Raw genomic sequence first — 19040 nt, 5'->3', positions numbered from 1 at the left:
TTCCTCAGCAATTGATCCATCTATCCAGTCATTCATTCACTAAATATTTTTGAGCACCTACTGCTTGCCCGATACCATGATCTATTAAAGGTGCAACAACGGTGTAGAAAAAACAGGTGGTCTTTGCTCTCGGGGAGCAAGCAGTCTGGCAAACCCCACAAGGTGGGTGTCCTAAACCTGTGCAAATATCTCAGTTCTCTGTATTTGCCAGTGATCTCAATGACAACCCTGGGGTCACCATTGCTAGAAGTTCCGGGGTTGTTGTTTCCAGCCCAGAGTTCTCTCCAGCACTCCCCATGCCGTCTGGGTATCTGAAACCAGAGGTTCACAGGCTCTCTGATCACCATTCCCCCAAAACGCTCCCACTTCTCCAGATCCTCCTGCCTCTATTGCTCTCTCTTGCATTTCCTCCTGAGATTTCAGCTTGTCCACCCACGTGCCCCATCCAGGAATCCAGGCACCCTCTGCTCAGGGAGACCTCACATTCTGCATCCCAAGGTCACCAAGTCCTGTTTATTCTTCCTCCTAGATAATCACATCCTTTCTGTCCATCTTTGATATCACCATCTCATTGTCTGACTCCTAATTTATCTCCCAATCTCCAGTTTCAACCCTTCCCCCCTCTAATCTAGCCTTCGAATAGCTCCCGGAAAACAATCCTAATGTGTTTGATCATGTCCTCCTCCTGATCCAAGTTTTTAAATGGCTCCAGAGTTTTAAACTTTTCTTTGGCAGAAGGATGCCTTCCCTTCACCCCCCTTCAAAATGTAATATGAAACACTAAAAAGAGCTACTAAGCCATGAGAAGATATGGAGGAAACTTAAATGCATATTACTACCGTCAGTGAAAGAAGCCAATCTGAAAAGGCCACATACTGTCAGATTCCAACTATATGACATTATAGAGAAGGCAAAACTTGGAGATTGTAAAAGGATCAGCGGTTGCCAAGGATTAGGAGAGAGGAAGAGACGAAAAGGCAGAGCACAGAGGATTTGTAAGGCAGTGAAACCACTCTGTCTGATACTATAATGGTGGATACGTGCCATTATACATTTGTCTGAACCCACAGAATGTAAAACATCAAGAGATACATATGCCTAATGTAAACTATAGTCTTTGGGTGATGATGACGTGTCGATGCAGGGCTGTCACCAATGGATCACTCTGTTGTGGGGTGGAGACAGTGGGGGAAGCTGCGTGTACGTGGTGGAAGGGCTTTCTGTATTTTCTGCTCAGTTTTGCTGTGACCCTAAAACTGCTCTAAAAAATAGTCATTGATTACCTATCATATTAAAAAATTAAATTTATATTTAAAAATTTGTAATTTACATTTAAAATTGTGCATTTAAATTTACATTAAAATTTTTTATATTTACATTTAGGAAAAAGTGGAGTTACTTTGAAGGATGCTGTGGCAATGGAAGGAGGAAAGTAGAGAGAGTGGAGCCCTGCCTGTCCCTCATCCCCCAAGAGTTCCCTGAGACCTGGGGATGTCCGGGAGACCATAGGACGTGGAGGAATACCAGAGAACAAGAGCTAAATGCCTTAGAAAGACAAACAAGGGCTTTCCCGATCAGGCCTCGCTTTCCTTCCAGACTCATTTCTTCTGGTTCCCGAACACCTTGCATTCACAATATTCTACACGTACACTAATGTTTCCCCAAGTTCCTCCTGCCCCGTAATACTCGCTCCAAGCTATTGTTCGTGTTGCTCCCTCTGTCTTGAGTTCTTTGCCCTCTTTTTCCACCTCCTTCTCCACTTGATGACTGCCTTTAAGTTTCAACTCCTGCATCCAAATTCCCCAGGAGCTTTTCCTTGCTGCTTGGTTCACCCAGGACTCTCCATGATGGTATTGCCAAATGCATTGTCTATTTTTACAGGCCTGACTCCTATCAGCTGGGAGCAATCTGACAGGAGGGTCCCTGCTTTCATCTTGGCATCTCCTGTAACCAGCACAATGACTGGCTTCCTAAATGCTTGCTGAGAATGAATGAATGAATGAATGAATGAATGAATGAATGAATGAATGAATACATAAATTCTACTCTTCCTCTCTCAGAAGATGATCCTACCTCCATCTAGTGGATTTTGGATGGATTTACTCCTTTCCCACAAGTTTCTTTGAATTTGGGTCTTACCAGTAGTGGTCAGTGTATTTATAAACGAGGCCAATCACAGCAACCCACAAGTGGGTTTGGCCACTTAATATTTTCCCCTCTTTCTCTTGTTGGCAGAACTATGTTCCTTCAGCTGTCTCTTCAGTTCATCCTCAAGCTACTTCACCTACCTGCTCCTATTTACACATACTCTTAGTTTATCAAAAGGAAAGATGGCAGAGCAAGAAATTCTCCCAGCCTGTCCTCTGACAGAGAAGAGAGTCAGAATCATTAGCTTTAGCTATGAACTTTAGAGCATTTCCATAAAAGACATCTACAGTCTTGTGATTGCTTGGAACACTGAATACTTACTTTCCGAAACCTCAGTTGAACATGAGCTGTGACTCCGCTGACATCCCAAGCCTACAGCAATAAACCTGCCCCCTGGATTTCACAGCTGGGGTCTGCAGAGCCTGACAAACTATCTAAGGCAGGTTTATTATTCCTTTCTCTGAATTTTTTTGTCTCCTCTGGCTTACAGAGGCAGCTCAGAAAAATTCTTAAAGAATTCTTATTCATGCTGTCAAGCTTTGTTACCCGTTTTGAATGAAGCCAATCAGCCCATAAACTTCCTTGTTTCCTCCTATTTCTCATTCAGTGTCTTATCGTACGTGTTCAGGCGCTCAGAAAAGCTTGAAGCGCAAAGCAGGACTTGTTGCTCCTGAATCACGTCTGTTTCAAAGTCACCCAACTACCTACAGCTTTCGCATGTGGGGGTTTAAAAAAAACTGTTGTCCACCCTCTAGAGACTCATTTACATGTGGCACTTCAGGGACACCTGAATGTTTTTGGTGTTAAGGGCCTTGGTTGAGTTTTCTATGTACTTTTGACTAAATTATTTTCTGTCATAGATACTGACTCTATGAGATAATTGGTCAATGACTGTTTTTTACTATATTTTTAAATTTATGTTTTCTTAAATCATTATGTTCCTTAATTTATATTTATAGGTAGTTTCTTTCCATGGAGAGTGAATAATTGTTTACCATAAACACATTCACATAAAACTAAGGTTAGTGAATCTCCTGATAGTGAGATTCCCTGATAGTGAATCTCCTTTCAAATAAAAGTAAATGGTAACAAGATCAGAGCCGTAAATTAAGCAAATGTCTCATTCCCTTCGACTTACGTTGAACAAAAACCACCCTTACCTCCCAAATTAGAGCATTAGGAAGAGTCAGAAAAAACTTAGCCATCAATAACCTTAGTATCTTTGAAATACAGTGAAAGGAGGCAGAATTCGTTGTCACAATCTCATTCATTCACTATCATCCCTTTCATTCAACATGGGTCAAGAAACCTTCCTCCCAACTTACATATATAAATATAAAATCACCTTGTCCCCAAAGTATCTAAAGTAGATTATAAAACTAAAGTACATAACAATATAGAAAAGTAAGTCAAGCAATTAGGCAAAGGGAAAATAAGGATGGAAAAAGTTCAGGTGACGCAGGTGAGGTGAGCAAACAAATGCATCCGATGAGGTCCTTCACACTTGCTAAAGGGAATAACACATGAGCCTCTCCCTCTAGCCTGTGCTCTAATATCAGATTTCTTTCTCTTTGATGAGACCCCATAAGGCATCATGAACATAGTGGCTCCGTGGGCCTGACAGAGAGAGGGCTGCGTTGGGCAGGAAAGGCTCGGAAAGAGAAGTGGCCCGACGCTGATCAGGAAATCCTTTCTCACCTTAGAACGGGTCACCATGCACCCCAATCACTCCTTCGTATCCTCCCTAACCTCCCACCTCCCAGCTTACCCTACATGATACCCCAAGTACTTACCAAGACCCAAGCAAGAAACTCTGAGTCCTGATTTTCCAAGATTCCTAGAATAAAAATAAAGCAACACATGGTCAGCGTTTCCTCAGCTGAAACTGTGTACATTTAACCATGAATATTATATCTCACTTTGGATAACATTGTGCTTGACTAGAGTCGTGGCAGACGCAAAGCCCCAGACACAGGCTGTGGGGTGGGGGAGAGTTTCTCTCTCATCTCCATTTGGGCGCTAGGATGTTCCAATGTGCTTAGGCTCAGCGCAAGAACAAATGTCCCCACCAGACGCAGATTTGCAGCCCCGAATGACAGTTTTTATTAGTTTGTTTACAAGTTGTCTTTCTCTCTCTTTCTAGAAGGTGAGTTCCTTGAGGGCAGGGTCTGTACCTTATTCACCAACCAGTCATGTATTATTATTCATTCATTATTCATCAACAGAGCCTGACACACGGTGGACCCTTAATAAATAGTTGTTAGTTTAGTAACTGACTTCTACAACATAGTATTATTACCAGTGGATGGGGATTATTAAAATAACAAAATCCTTTAGGCTATTTAAGCTAAGTTATATCATTATTTTTATAAAATGCCACATAAGAAGGTTAAATAATCCTTTTAAAATGGTTCTTCTTTTCCTCATCAACACCTTTGCTTTTCAACCCTTAAAGTCTATCAGAGAAAGAAAATACAGTTCCACTCTCTAAAGAGGGCGAGAACTAGGCGCTGTGGTCTGCATTGTAAGGTATCTGTCCATGGAGACCCAGACCCAACTCATCTTCCTGTCATCTGCCTAACTGCCGTCAGAGAAGGAATCAAATTCTCAGGGAGGGGATGCTTCATAGAATTTTGTAGGGGCTCGACGGGAGGCGGTGAAGCTTAAATAATTGAAACATGGTAGACAATTAGGTCTCTTACTATCTGATCAGATGCTCTTCAGAGAACACTATTTCCCTCCCGCCCAAAACAAAACAGCACACACAGACTTTTCCGGATGCTGCACAGCTCAGCTCCTCCAGGCCTTGCCTTGATCTTCCACAGTTTGGCTTCTTTAGAGTTAGTAATCAGTGTTCTCATTTTTGCATTGATTTCTTTTCTCTGCTTGTTGTTATTCTTGTTTATAAAACGCCACCTAAGCAACACATTGAATTTCATAGCACAGTCCACATTGCAAAGAGTTGAAAGTTGAAAGACCATCAAGTTTCTATCCCATTGTGGCAACTAGCTCGATAACCTTGGAGAAATCACTTCCTTCCTCCGGCATTCATTTTCATCCTGAGCAGGATGGGATAGTAATGCCTATCCCATTCATCCAGCATCACTGTTGTGGGGACAGAACATGGTAATGTATGCTAAAAGTATTGCTCAGTACACAAATGCAAGGTATAATTCTTTTTTGTGATCTCTAACTCTGCTCACCCTCTCACAGGCATAGTGCTAGATTTTCCCATATGAATTAGATATATCCACCTGGAAGGAGGCTCTTGCATAAAGGTGTGTGTGGAAAATATTTTGAACTACGTTACTCAATAGGATAAAAATAAATCGAACCTCTCCCATGAAAATAATTTGCATAAAATATTGTTCATTTAGTAGTTTCTCGGAAAACTCTAGGATGTGTAGCCAGAAGATCTTTTAGTCTAAGTCTATTGATCTATGGCAAAAGCTATATAGTGGGGAGAATAAAAGGAGACTACACCAAAACAAAAAAAGCAAGTATATGTACACAACAGTCCTCCAGATAGAGATATCCAACACTGATGAATCGGTAAAGATGTATGGGGAGGTGACCACGTTCCAGGCAATGTCCAGGTCACAGGGATAGGAGAGGAACAAGGCACAGGGCTCTACCCTCTCACCTTTTTCTGAGGGGCACAGTAAGGCAACCATGTCGTTACAATAGAACAGGATATGGCCTCTGTGGACGTCTTTGGGTGTAAAAGGAAGGCGGATGCTATTTCACGCTTGTATTTGCATAATTATGTGGGTGTCATGGAAGAAGATCCAGGTAAGGATTTTCAGGTCATTTTAATATCTTTCTGTGATTCTGAGAACAGGGAGGAGGGACTTGGTGCAGAAAACTATGCAGAGCAAGACATTTTTCTCACAAACTCCAATAGGGCAAGGTGGTCACTGAGCAACATCTCCACACCCAAGATGGGGAGACCTGCCCTATTTTCCTTATGACAGTGACATAGGAAGGCAATGATCACTCTGCTATGGGTTTGGAAGACCCCACTTGATAAACTTGAGAATTGTCAGCAAAAACAAACTGCAAAGTAGCAAGTACTACTCATGGCCCATCTTGCTATCACAGCTGTTTAAACACCAAGGCCAGCTTTTCTGGAATGAAAGCCTTAGAAGATTTTGCACTGTAAGAAAAGTTTGGTTAAGACAAATATTGATACAGTGGTAATAGGTCCCACATTGAGCCTTGGAGCTTTTATTTCCTTTAACTCTTTCTCTAAATAGCTTCACCCTCTACATGAAATGGCTACCATAGTCAAATGGCTGTTTATATTTATTTTCTTTCTTCTTCTTATTTTTAAATTTTCAATTATAGTTGATATTCAATACTATTTTATATTAGCATAGTGGTTAGACATTTATGAAGTGATCTCCTAACCCCAGTCCCAATCTCAGGTGGTTGTTTTTAAAGTGAGAGGCCTTTTCTGTGTATGAACCGTATCTGGTCTCTAAGTCCATTGCCCTGACCTTGTCCAGGGCTGAGACTATTCATGAGACTCCTACCTCGGTAATCCCTCTCAACACATGTCAATGCCTCTCATTTTGCAGATGGAGAAGGTAGGAGGAGCTAGTTCCCTCCAGTTCAGGGACTGGAATCCCAGCACCAATTTCTAAATGTCACATCTGCATCCTCCTGCTCATGTTTCTGTCTGCACAATACTAACAGGAGACATGGCCAGTGTCCAGCGACTCTGATCCATTTACGCTCGGCTGGGTAATAAGAGCCCAAATACCGGATGCATTTGATCTAATAAATACAACATATATCATCCAAAGCTTGTTTGTGTAGCTGTACCACAAAATAAGGGCCAAGTTTATACCATCATGCTGGGCTATAACAGATGCTCTGGAACCTTCTTTATCTCATCCATATGGAATTTTCATGAACACTTTATGATCTTGAGTGACATTGTACAACAAAACAACTTTATAGATTTTTCATTTTATTTCTTAATTCCTCAGCGTTTGCACAATTGGGACAATGTAAAAATTCTGTAAGCACATCAAATTTTCAATTAGATTAGATTCCTTTCCCATTTTATTCAAAATACTAGTCTCATTGCACTGCTCTACCTAGTTTATCTGTGTCAGATATACCAGAAGGAAGTCTCACTGTGTTCATTTTTAGTATCTGCTCCTGTTTAACTCAAAATAAAAGCGCTTCTTCCCCAGGTGAACCTGAGCTGCTCTGCTGCTAATATTAGAAATGAATGACATCAGTGTGGGGGCATGGGACATTTGGCTTTGATAGTCAAATTTTGGAAATCCTAAATCTTAAATCAAAGCTTCAGTAAAGAGTTATCTGGAGAAGGGATATAGCTTCTCAGAACTCAAATGTCGTATTTCTTTCTTTCTTTTCTTTTTTTTTTTTTTACCATGAATTTCCACTTAATTTATTGTCCTCTATGTCATAATTTTGTTTACTAAAACACGATAAAATACAGTTTTGCCACCTTGCATCCTCATGTGGAAATATGTATATATTTTAATTAAAGTTTATTGGGGTGAGAAATGTTACTAAAGTTCCATAGGCTTCAGGTGTACAATTCTCTAATACATCATCTATATATCACATTGTGTGTTCACCACCCAGAGTCAGTTCTCCTTCCATCACCATATTCCTTTCTTTCCGAAGGAAGGACTATCTACTTCGTGAATAATCGGCTGAGTTTATTTTAGAACAGTGGTTAGTTCCATGGCAGAGGCATTAAATGTAATTCTAGTGTTGTTTTGTGGAGCATCCATCAGGCCCTTTTTGATGTTAAGGCCATAATGGAGTGGTGAGAACTGAAATCAAGCGTCACTTCGGCACAGCATCACAAGCCAGTCTGACTGTTACGGTTCCTTTACAAATCAGAGATGCTCAAAGCAGAAGAATAGCAGCCCAAATGGGTTGTTTTAAATTGTTTATTTCTGAGTACATGTATTTTAGACATTATTCACGGTTGTAAACTGCTCGGGAAAGAGGAGTAGCTAGCTAAAATACGTCCCTTGCATTTGACTAAGATAGATGTGTATTGCGTGGGAAAACATTCCTGATTTAAAGGTTGACAGAACATGGATGACTGAAAGTAATGGAAGAGGCGTCAGTGGCCAGGTCAGGCTGACAGAAATAAGTTAGGTTCGACTTGGTCAGATCATTACATCATCTGCTGTCTCACTCTATCTGAACATCTTTTTTTTCCCTCTAAATCACACTCTGCTATTCTGTGGTGAATTACCTGGAAGTTACTAGTCAAATATGAGGTATGGGAATTTTTTTTTAAAAGAAATGTATATTTAACCTTTCTTGAAAAATCCAGAGCTGAAGGCATGGTCACTTGTCAGTCAGCTGCTTTGATGGTTGCACAAGAACATGCATTTTGACTGCCATAACGATAACCACAGATGGTAATCATGCTATCTGACGAGGGCATTGTTCACCACTGTTGATAAGTGAATAATGACTCATTTGGAAACTACCAGGCACATAAATAATTTAGTTAGCCATGCATTTTGATGACAAGCATTGACAAGTAGAACAATGAAACTTTGTTTCCTTCTTAACTTTCATTGAAGTATCAACAAAGTAGGATGGCATTCTTTCAGATTCTTTGATTTAAAAGCTTAAGCCATTTGTCAGTTGTAAATCCCAACTGACAATGCAAATTCCTATTCATTTGCTTTGAACATATAAAATCACCTATTGATCTGTACCATCTTAGAAAAGTCTAGAGCTGTATGGCAAAAAAGAGACTTCCTTAAACTTAATTAATTAGTTCAATAGAGATGCATCGAGTTCCAACCTTGTATTACTGTTGTATCAACCTACATACCAAGCCATGTATTATGGTGTGGGGTTGTTGGCTGAGTAACAGAGAGTTGCTGATGTCATGGAACGTACATCATAGAAAGGGAAACAGACGTTAAATAGTGAATTCATTTTTTGATTATAGCCTTAAATTAAAGGACAGTATGCCCTAAGTATAAAATTGGGATGTTGGGGAAGCTGACCTGGTCCGGATGGTTAGGAAAAGCTTCTCTACGGAAGCAGCATTTAAACTGAAATTCAAAGGAGGAGCAGAGAGTAACTTAATGAAAAGAGTCGGGATTAGCAGTTTAAGCAGAGTGAACAGCATGTGCAAAGGCCTGGACTGTGGAAGAAGCGTGGGTAATTAACGAACTGGAATAGAGCAGGGCAGCGAAGAGTAGAGTGCAGAGCGACTGCAGATGAGTCGGGCGGGGGGAGGGGATGCTGTAGGAGGCAGATCAAGCAGGGCCTCACCAATTAATGTGTGTTACCGATTTTGGTCTTAATATGAAGGAGTAATGGAAAACTACTGAGAAACTTAAGCAGGGGAAATGGATTGAAGGGAGGAAAGGAGAGGAGTCAGGAGGCTCCTTTGGTAATCCTGATGAGAAATGATGGTACCTTGAAATCAGATTCAGTGGAGATAGGAAAACGGGGAAGATTCTAGATATTCTTAGCAGGTAAAATCTATAAGCTTTGTGTTTGATTGAATAGGTGAGTGAAAGAGAAGGAGTGATGAGCCATTCTCAGGTTTCTGACTTGAGCAGCCGGGTGAAGAGCGCTGCCCTTTACCAGAGTAGGGTTCATTTGAGAAACAGAGGGTTTTGCCTCAGCTTTGGGCCCATGGGCAAACATGCATGAGGTATCCTAGCTTTCCCTGGAGCTTAGAGTGAGGAGAGGTGTTTTTTGGGTATCCAGGGTAACAGGTGCCCTGGGCTGTGGTCAACTTCCCAAGGAGACAGTGCTCAGTTGGAACAGAGGGCCACGACTTCAGGAGCTGCCACATCACAGGTGGCAGACAGCACGCTGCACTGGCCAAGGAAATAGAGAAGGAAGGAGTGGTAGAGGTGCGGAAGGACACCAGGAAAGTGTCAGCGCAGAGGCGAAGGTGGACACGGTCTCAACAGGGCGACAGTGTCCGGCAGCGCTGCAGGCTGCTGAGAGATCCAATTCCGGGAGGCACAAATGCCCTGGCTCTTCAGCCACGTGACATGGACAGCAACTTCCGTGGCCAGTCATTTCAGTGGTGCTGTGGGTGGGCGTCGGGCTGGTGGACTGACGAGAGCGGAGGTGCAGAAACGCTGCTTACTAGCTGTGTGTGACCTTGGGCGGGTTATTTAGCCTTTTTAAGCCTCTTTCCTCATTCACAAATGGAGATCTTAATAGCCCACTTTTTTTGTGGTTGTTGCTGAGATTGACAAAACGTACATGCAGCACTAGACCCAACACATTTCAATAAATGTTCGCTGCTTTCAGCCTTTCTTACATCCTAGGAAAAGTAGTGTCTCAAACACTGAATCTAGGGGGCGGGGCTCTGGTTCAGGTACTGAGGCTGGTAGGAAGCCACCTCTGTGCCTTGTTAAGACCCAGTTCCCTGATTTGTGACAATATGGATGGATCTTGAGAGTGTAATGCTGAGCAAAATAAGTCAGACAGGAAAAGCAGAGAACCATGTGATTTCACTGATATGTGGTATATAAACCAAAAATAACAAAAGAACAAGACAAACAAATGAGAAACAGAAACTCATAGACACAGACAATAGTTTAGTGGTTACCAGAGGGTAAGGGGGGTGGGGGTGGGAGATGAGGGTAAGGGGGATCAAATATATGGTGATGGAAGGAGAACTGACTCTGGCTGAACACACAATGGGATTTATAGATGATGTAATACAGAATTGTACACCTGAAATCTATGTAATTTTACTAACAATTGTCACCCTAATAAATTAAAAAAAAAAAAGACCCAGTTCCCTGAACTTCCGATCCACCTACTCTCTGGATTTGTGTTTAGATATCACAACCATCCTGAATCTATTCCATGCACGTTGTGAGTCATTTTGCTAGAATCATCAGAAAAGTAGGAGCCAGGAGATAAAGATAGATAAGGGAGGGAAAGGAGAAAGTAGTACTTGGTTGGCAAAGATTGGCTAAATCACGTGGGTCTGAGGTATTTAGGATAGTTCTTCCACAATCACCAGGAGGGGAAGATGGAGATGTGACAGAAAGCTATGTGGATGGGGTTACACAACGTTGGTGTTTGGCGGGGGTGGGGGTGGGGTGGGATGGGGGTTGAGAAATGCTCGCCCAGGTCTAGTTGTCGCTTAAATAAAAGTTACATTGCTTTTTCTTTTTCAAGTATCAGAATAGAGGGAAATCAATAACTCATAGTCTTAAATCAGAAGACTCTAAAACCTTTACCTCAGGGGCATAAAATTTGGGGGTTCATGAACTTGGGAATGGAAAAAAATACAGTTTTGTTTTCCACCAACTGAACTGAAATTTCACATCTCCTTCAATTATGAATGTAGGCAAGAACGCACAGAAGTATTCACAATTCCTGTGACTTTGCCACCAATAAAAATCACAGGAAAATTTCTGTCACATCACAGTTTCTTCAGAGATCTCAAAAAATTATTTGCACTCACCATTTACCCTCATAACGACTTGGAAACTGTGGTATTCTACTTGTTTCTAGAAGTTGTTGTTTGATACATTGATAAAGAAGTGCGTGTTTTATGAGGTTGTGAATTTGGATTTTAAATATTTTGAACTGTACTTCAACTTAAGTGGAACCCTGTGTATTTTCCGTATTTAAAGCTCTTATTTTTCTGAGGGGTCTGTAGGCTTCACTGGACTGATAGAGGGCTCTATGCATCAAGGATCAAGGATGCAGATGAAAGATGAAAGTTGTTTTTAAAATGCCTCATGGTGCATCCATCTGCAACAAAGCAGGTGAGTTTACAAGGATCTTTTACAAATGGGAGGGAAGACAATCTTGAAAAATATTTGAAAGCAAAATTAAATATGCAAAACCCCACTGCTACTACTTAAAATGTGTATAATGTAGTCAATAGGGTTGGCACTTAGTAACCCTACTTATTTGTCTAATTTTGGTAAATTAAAAAAATATTTCTTAGGCCCTCAATGAATTTCATTCCAAACTCAGGCCCACTACTTGTGTTATCTCTCCTTGGACATAAGTCCTTGCCTCTAAGCTCTCCACGGGCGCCTCGAGGGTGTCATCCTACAGCATGGGGCTGCCGTGCTTGCCCTCTGGGGCACAGGAGAGAGAAGAGGACTCGCCAGCCTCAAGGCTCTGGGGTCTTAGCAAGAAGTGGCTTGCCTCAGGCACAATACTTTTTATAACAATTCACTTTAATGTGATTCATTCTTTCAACCATTTTATATTCCATTTCATATATCTGTGTCTGTTTTAATATAAAATAATGCTTTCTTCTTAAATTTTCAAGCACGTTTCTTATCTTAGAGATGTGCTGTGTTGGTCCCATGGCTTTACTGGGTACCCCTGGGCACCCTTTACTGCCCAGTTTGAAAGGCCTGGCTATATATGATTACCAGTCATTTACACCTTAGTGTGAAAGAGTTCCAGACCTTTCTCTTACATCAATTTGGAGGGACCTGAAGTTGCAATCAAGAAATAAAGCACTAAAACTCTGAGAGAGATGGAAAGGGTAATAAAGGTGGGGTGGGGATTAGATGAAGGAAGCAAGCCCCCAAAGGGAGAACACACTTTGGCCCTTTCCAGATTTTGTCCAGGATCACAGCTCTCCTCCTGACAGAATGACGACTTTCCTATGTAAATATCTTACGAGTACTTGCTGAAGCAAAGGTCAAGCCTTCTCTGACATCCACTTTGTAATGAGAGCTATGATTAGTTTCCACTGTAATGAGCTGTGCAGTTTTCAAAGGCAAATGAAACAAACCAAACAGCATCTGATGTAGGAGTTCCATGCTCCACATCTTTTCAACCCCTTTCACTGTGGGGGTGTTTCTTACTTTCTCTTCAGAAAGCAAAGTCAGCAATGTGATGCAGGCTGAGAGGCAGGAGCCTGACGGAGGCAGGTTGATATTTAAATAGCCACTTAATCAAAAGGAAATGCTTTCAACAATAACGCATTCGTTTGCCTTTCACTTTCCTTGACAGAGGAACAGAAAATTAATGCCTGTTTTCTCTGTGGTGTCCATCTCCTTTACATCTGCCGTCAGAGTGCCCTATATCACAGTGCAGGTTATACTCCTTGTGTACACGGTTGGTTCTACTTCCAGACTGAGATCTGTTGGGACGGGGTCTTTGCCTATTTCCAACACTAGCACAGTGCTGGGTACATAGCAGGGGTTCAGTGATGCCCATAGTGGGTGCTCTCATGCCATCGCTTTGCTGTGGATAAGGACGGCGTTGTTCCACCCTTGTTGGCTCAGGAGGCTCTGCTGTTTGCTGGAAAACACTGGGCAGCACTGTGCAATGGTGGAGTACAAATCGTGGAGAAGTGCCTCTACCCCATCAGTGAAACCTTGGGAGAGTTACCAAACCTCTCTGTGCCCCATCTGCTACTGGGGATAATAATAGAGACTACCTCACAGGGTGGATGTATGAAATGTGAGGATTAATGCATTTAAGATAATGCTTGGCACACGGTAATTACTCTAAGTGTAAGCTGTTATCAGACAGACGCGAGTTTGAATTCAAGCTCCACTACCTGCTGGTAACCATGGGCATCTCATTCACCTCGTACAGTAATCAAGGCAGTGTGGTATTGGCAAAGGAATGAAGCACATATAAATGGAACAGAATAGACAGTGTATGGAACAGAATAGACAAGCCAGAAATAGCCCCACACAAGTGTAGTCCACTGATTTTTGACAAAGGTACAAAGATAATTTACTGGAGAAAAAAATAGTCTTCAACAAATGGTGCTGAAACAAATGGAACAATTGTTTATATATAATAAAATAACCCTTGATACAAACTTCACATCTTATACAAAAATTAACTCAAATGTACCACAGACCCAAATGTAAAACTTAAAACTACAAAACTTCTAGAAAAAACAAAAGGAAAAAATAATCGGTAAGACTTCAGGTTTGGCAAGAGTTTTTAGATATTGTACCAAAAGGATGATCCATTAAAAAAATTGAAAAATTGGACTTTATAAAAATGTAAAACTTTTGCTCTGTGAAAGATACTGTTAGGAAAATGAGAAGACAAGCTACTAATTGGGAAAAAAAAATGCCTGAACAAAAAATCCAGTAAAAGGTGGCCAAAGTACTAAATAGACACTTGACCAAAGAAGATAGTTGGATGGCAAATGAACCATATGATAAAATGCTCCACATCATTAGGCAACAGGGAAATACAAATTAAAACTGTAATGAGATACCAGTACACACTTATTAGAATGGGCAAGATAAAAACAAAACCGAAAATGAACGCAATGCTAAGTACTGGCAAAGATGCAAAGCAAATGGAACCATTGCTGGTGGAGATGCAAAATGGTACAGCCCACTTTAGAAACCATTTTGACAGATTCTTATAAACATACTCAGACAATGTGACCCAGCAATTCCACCCTTAGCTATTTACCCAAGTGAACTGAAACTTATGCTCACACAAACAACTACAGGCAACTACACATACAGCAGCTTTATTCGTAATCATCAGAAACTGGAAACCACCTAGATGCCAGGATCCTAACAGGTGCTTTCACACGTAATTCATGCAGAAAGGCACACAGTCTTTCCAAGTAGACACTCTTGTGCCCATTTGATCCATGAGGAAATGGAGGCCAAGAGAGTTTAGGTAACAACAGGCGAAGGTCCCACCCATCTAACATGTGGCTCCTTCCAGGGGTGGAATTCTGTCTGCTATGGAAGTGTGTGCTCCTTCCCCGCTCCACCTTGCCTTCACACAGGCTGCCCATCAGAAATGACCCAACAGTTGGCTATTTCCTAGGGGGACAGGAGGGGGAGGGTCCCTGCCTGGGTTGGGTATATTTTAGAGGCCTAAACCTGAAAGAAAATGAGTTTCTGCAGCTCTTGCTAGGCACGCATACCCTCCCCTGATGTCTGTTCTGGACCCCCCGCCCGCTCCCCCCACTCTCCACCCCCACTCCTGACTGTAGCTTTCCACAGTCTCTCTGTGACTGATGGCATGGCAGCAGTGGGAGGTGGTGAACTGCCACTCATCTCACTCTTTCCATCAGCCTTCAGACAGAAACAGCAGGGGAAGAAAGTAGGCAGAAGGAAATGTACAGCTCACACTGTTCAAAATGCAACAGAACTGATTTCATCCCATTTTTTGCTCTTTTGAAAAGAGAAAGAAAATGAAGTCATTTGTGTGCTCTGCTGATTGGAGAAGGGATGACCCATGGTGCGGGCGGGGACGGACCATGTTCACAACATGTGCATGAGGTGTGGGGTCAGGGGCTTGGAAAGGGGAACAGAAAGAAAAGTTTGGAAGAGCTGAGGTAGCCTTGCCTGAAAAGGAAGGTTGGATCAAGAGTTATTTTCGGCACAATTCAATCTCACAAACACTTTAGAGCTGTGTGGGCAAGGAGCTAAGGACATCAACGTGAATAAATCGTATCTCCAAAACGAATTATTGATTCCCCCAGTACATGTGTATTGAGCACGGGCTGTTGAGACGGGTACTGTTCTAGGTTCTAGGGCTGTGGCAGTGAACACAGCGGATGAAGCTCCTGACCTCAGGAGGCTTACATTCTGCTGGGGGGACTCACAGTAAACAAGGAGGCATAGAAATGGCTTCAACAAATGAGAGGTGCTCTGAAAACGTGAGCTGGATAATGGCAAATCCGAGTGGTCAGGGGGCAGCCACCCCGAGGAGGGGACATCGGCAGGATGGGAAGGAGCAGCCTTGGAAAGATCTTGGGGAAGGAAGTTCCAGGCAGAGAGACGAGCGAGGCCTGAGGAGCAGAAAGGAGGTGAGTGTGCTGCAAGTCAGTGGGAGCAACACAGGACGAGTTACAGAGACACAGAAGCCAGGCTTAAAGGCTGCAGGCAACCAGCTTCCTGCTCTCTTCCTGGGCAGGGTGGAGAGAAATAGTCCCCAGATTGCTGAGGACTGTATTCTAAGAGATATTTTATTTAAATAGAGCTTTAAAACAGAGAGGGTATTAACCTGCGCTGGAGAAGTTTAGAAGAGAACTGAGACTGGATAAGGGTGGAAGGAGCAACATTTGGGAAAAGGTCACATCTCCCTACACTGGTGAGGTCTTTGGGTTTGGGGGCCTAGGGTTGCCTTGTTGCACAACTCTAGGGGCACACTATATTCCATTTGCACACCCCCGTTTCCCAACGGTACAGTTCCGTGGTCCTGTCTCAGGCTCCCTGCTTTTCCTTTCTGCACTTCTTTGCTTTTTAATGGTATTCTCTCTGTCCCTCTGGTGTCAAGTTCTCCAGGTCTCAGGCTCTGTCTCTTTTCTCTGTATCAAATTCTGCTCTTAGGAAATCCAGAACAACTCCTTCTCACCAAGGTAGGAGTGACCAACACGGCAAAGTGCTGCCTGGAGTGGGGAAAGAGCGATCAGCAACTTAGGATTCCCGGGAAACAGGAAGAATGGCTCTTCGCGTGTGCATCTGCTTGGAATGCTTTTCTCACATATTCTCACTCAAGACCCAGCTCCAGAGTCCGTTTCCCAAGGAAGCTTCCCAGGAAGAGCTAGTTGCTTCTTTCACCGAGCTTACCTCTCAACTCTGCTCTTCCCTGTCACTTTGTGCCTTGTCTGGTTCATCTGCCCCTCTCAAGCTCGTGGATTTCTTGAGGACAGAGACCAGGTCTCATTCATCTGTCTCCCGGGCCCTGGCATTATGCCAGGCTCATGTTGACTGTCTGACCAAGGAGCAGGGGAGGGTCGTAAGAGCCCTTCCTTTGATCGTAGTAGGCTAGGGTCTTCACAGTGATGAACTGAATTAATACTTTTAAGAAAACATTAATTTGTTTCTTTTTAGAAAACCTCCCTGCCTTCAATCTTGCAGTCACTACAATTTTGATTTCTTCAATATTATAAATATTGCTACCAATTGAAGATTCATTTGTTGGCAAACTTCCTCTTTTAAAATGCAAATACTCCTAATAGGATTATGTTCATTTATTTATACAAGAAACATTTATTGTACCTCTGCTCTGTGTCATACGAGTGCACTGCTCCACCAACCACAGCAAAATACTGCTCTTACATAAAACTGCTCTTTATTTTCATATAAGGAATCAAGAATCCCAAGACCTGATGATTCTACTTTTAATAATTTACCGAAAAGAAAGATTCAGATATCTGCAATTAGGTTTGTGCACAAAAATATAGATGGAGTCATTATTTATAATGGGCAAAGGAAGAAAACTAATTTTAAGAGGAGAATCAAATTGTTTCATCAGTAAGATGGAGTATTATGTAACGATTTCAAATTACATTAAAAAGAGTATTTTATTAACACAAGAAAATGCTCGCTTAACCATATTAAATGAAAAAAAGCAGATCTGAAAGTTGTTGCAATATGATCTTTAAACATGCATAGAAGTAAGCCAAGAAGGAAATTCACTAAAAATGAAAACAGTGGTAGTCCTTCTAGGAGGTAAGATACTGGTAGATTTAAATTTCTGTATATTTGTATTTTCTAACGTTTCTTGTATGAAGCATGAATTGCTTTTATGATGGGAAAAAGAAATGTACTGAACTGAGAAACGCGAACCACTTCGCACTAGTTGCTAAGAGCAGCCACAGAAAAGGAATGGGCCGGGAGGGGATGGGGACAGCTTTACGAGCAGGATGAGCCCAAGCCTGTGTGAGGACAGGCAGGGAGGGCGGGGGACGGGCCGTCCAGGGGGCTGACCTCTGCAGATGGAATGGGGAATAGGAATGCCTGCAGACGGGAGGGCACAGAAGACCTGTTCCAGGGTAGCTCTGCCTTGCCTCGGCCAAGCCTAAGATGGAATAGGGACTTCTCCATGTTGGGACAAGGTGAACAAATGCTCTGGTCCCGGCCTGGCTGCGCAGCTGAGTAGGAGCCACCTCACTGGGTCCATTTCCCCGTAAGTATAATGAGCTTCTAACCTCAGCAGGGTTCACTTTTATTTTGTCATTTTGCAATTTAAGACTCAGTTATTAGTGCTGGTACCATCAGGTAGCGATGTTAATGAACCATTCGTCACCAGGAGCTGAAGCTTCTAGGCCTGACTGAAGTTTACAGCAGATCTCCGAGGCCTACAGAAACTGGGCCCTGACTCTGACCGGAACAAAACACCCACATACAGCGCAGGGCCTTCCGTGAGCTCTCTTGAGCTTTGCTCCTGAATCTTATATTCATCTCGTCTATGTCTGATACCTTCCTTTCTCATTCTTCCCAAGCAGACACACTCAACAGCAAAGTCATCAAATTGCTTTGCACGAAATCATTTCTGATCACTCTTCACCCGCTCTCACCACCAAAGAATAATAAATAATAATAATAATAAAAGATTTAAAATGAAAGTGAAGACAGGAAGCATAGTGTTGAAAGGCTGGAATTAGCAGCCAGGACCTCAGTTTGAAGGCTGGGCTGCACTCCTCAGCAGCACTGGGATGATGGGATCGTCATGTCGCCTCCCCAACCTCAGTGTTTCCATCTGTGAAATGTGCAGAAATGCAATGCCTGCCTTAACCTGCTTTCAGGCAGTTAGTTGTGAGGGTCAAATGAGATAAAGTATGTGAGAAGGCTCACAGAGCCACACATTTCTTTACAAATGTTAATCATTGCCATGGTAACTCCTGGGGTTAATAGTTGCAGGAGCTGCTGCACCCGCCCTAAACAAGTGGGGAAAAGACAATCTGTCATTTCCGTGCTCTCAAGGCAAACAGTGGCCTTAGGTTCCATAGACTGATAGACAGATTTTGTAGCAATATCAAATAACTCACACTGTTAAGAACTCTGCTGAAACGTTTTGTGTAGCCATTTATGGAAAAAAAAAAAGGATTAAGATATATTCTGAACAAAAGCAAAGGCAAACATTTTTTGAATAAGGAAGTTCTCATTCACTCTTTGTTCATTGAGATCTGC

The 19040-nt window shown here is 42.3% G+C and overlaps 1 protein-coding gene across 3 annotated transcripts in view; it reads right to left on the bottom strand.

The window, feature by feature from the left end:
* Positions 1-19040, bottom strand: part of KCNAB1 (potassium voltage-gated channel subfamily A regulatory beta subunit 1) — a 367955-nt gene that overhangs the window by 103156 nt on the left and 245759 nt on the right. For all 3 annotated transcript variants that reach the window (XM_019731967.3, XM_019731968.3, XM_019731969.3), the window contains exon 2: positions 3942-3985. In XM_019731967.3, the coding sequence (XP_019587526.1) occupies positions 3942-3985 (44 nt within the window). The remainder of the gene's footprint in view (positions 1-3941; positions 3986-19040) is intronic.

This window comes from Rhinolophus sinicus, chromosome 17 (genome assembly GCF_057876585.1).
Source record: "Rhinolophus sinicus isolate RSI-liver-muscle chromosome 17, RSI-T2T, whole genome shotgun sequence".
NCBI classification, from domain to species: Eukaryota; Metazoa; Chordata; class Mammalia; order Chiroptera; family Rhinolophidae; genus Rhinolophus; species Rhinolophus sinicus.
The sequence above is the reverse complement of the archived record's forward strand: the minus strand, read 5'-3'. Positions and strand labels throughout refer to the sequence as shown.